Genomic DNA, 1,471 nt, shown 5'->3' with positions numbered 1-1,471 from the left:
GTCTAAAGGCTCTACTGGTGAGCTACAGCTCTCCCAGCTATACGAGTAGGGTGTGTGTGTGTGTGTGTGTGTGTGTGTGTGTGTGTGTGTGTGTGTAGCTCTCTGGTTGTAGAGAGGCAGCCCTGCATGCCCACCCACCCACAGAGACCCTTGGTGCTGAAAACAGGCGTCCAGTTCACAGTGAAGCTACGGTAAGAATCTAAAATCAACAACAAACGTACAACTCTTTTCCTGATGTCTCTCCTCCTCTCCATCTTCTACCAACGCTTCCTTTGTGCTTCAGGTTCCTGGTGAAGCTGCAGGAGTTTAACTACCAGCTCAAAGTCAAGGCGATGTTTGACAAGTAAGCTGAGTTCAAGAGTTTATATAAATTGCTTAAAAAAGTGGTATAATAATAATACGTGATCTCTTTCTGTTTCTCAGAGATGTTACAGAGAAGAAAGGGTGAGTCTCAAAACCATTTACGCGCATATCAGAATATATTCTCTGAGACTCATAATTATTGACTTGTTGGCGTTGCGTCAGGTTTCGGAAGTTCAATATTTTGGGAACAAACACCAAAGTGATGAACATGGAGGAGTCGAATGGCAGCCTGGCAGCGGAGTTCAGACATCTGGTAAAGATTCATAGATTTGCACTTAATGTTTTTATCCATAAATAGAATAATAAGTTGGGTGTGTTTCGTTAATATTCCAGCTAGTGGATTCATATTTTCTGGTATGATTATAAAAGTGGGTAATGTAGGTTAAGACTACATTTGTGAGTGCTTTGGTGAGGGGAGAAAACCGTTTTAAAACGTCTTGTACTTCTTCATGCAGCAACTGAAAGAGCAGAAAGTTGCCGGCAACCGAACGAACGAGGTAAGAGAAACAACATCAAGAGAAATAAAGTATCAAAGGTTTTGGATTTGAAGGTTTTCTTTATGTGTGTGTGTGTGTGTGTGTGTGTGTGTGTGTGTGTGTGTGTGTGTGTGTGTGTGTGTGTGTGTGTGTGTGTGTGTGTGTGTGTGTGTGTGTGTGTGTGTGTGTGTGTGTGTGTGTGTGTGTGTGTGTGTGTGTGTGTGTGTGTGTGTGTGTGTGTGTGTGTGTGTGTGTGTGTGTGTGTTGTGTGTGTGTGTGTAGGGGTCCCCTGGATCCGTCACAGAGGAGCTGTCACTCGCTCACCTTTTGGTCGGAGCTGCACGCTCAAACCAGTTCGGGACTCAACATCGAAACTCGAGGTGAGACTAGAAGAAGGATCCTTACAGACTCATCAGTTTCATGTTGAGTGGGAAAGTGCTGTCCATGATGAATTCCTGTGTGTGTGTGATGTTGTTGTTTTTGTTGTTGTTGCCTGTAGGGCGTATGTCTCTGCGGTGTTGTGCGTCATCTGCTAACGTCTGTCAGGCTGCTGCTGGGCTGGGCCTCCATCCGTCTGGTAGCAACGATGCTGACCACTGAGCCGCAAGGGTAAACACCACACACACACAGCA

At 45.3% G+C, this 1,471-nt stretch overlaps 2 protein-coding genes across 3 annotated transcripts in view; one reads left to right on the top strand and one right to left on the bottom strand.

The window, feature by feature from the left end:
* Window positions 1–1,471, bottom strand: part of cplx1 (complexin 1) — a 65,286-nt gene that overhangs the window by 13,977 nt on the left and 49,838 nt on the right. The gene's annotated exons all lie outside the window — the stretch shown is intronic.
* LOC104949617 (signal transducer and activator of transcription 1-alpha/beta-like) lies at window positions 78–1,450 on the top strand. The gene is made up of 7 exons (XM_010775999.1): window positions 78–191; window positions 284–343; window positions 424–444; window positions 526–616; window positions 819–860; window positions 1,123–1,222; window positions 1,344–1,450. Exons 1-7 carry the CDS (start codon window positions 127–129, stop codon window positions 1,373–1,375), a joined length of 411 nt encoding a protein of 136 aa, XP_010774301.1. The 5' UTR covers window positions 78–126; the 3' UTR covers window positions 1,376–1,450.

The sequence above is a fragment of the Notothenia coriiceps genome, unplaced genomic scaffold, assembly GCF_000735185.1.
Source record: "Notothenia coriiceps isolate Sejong01 unplaced genomic scaffold, NC01 NC01_scaffold00016623, whole genome shotgun sequence".
NCBI lineage: Eukaryota > Metazoa > Chordata > Actinopteri > Perciformes > Nototheniidae > Notothenia > Notothenia coriiceps.
The sequence above is the reverse complement of the archived record's forward strand: the minus strand, read 5'-3'. Positions and strand labels throughout refer to the sequence as shown.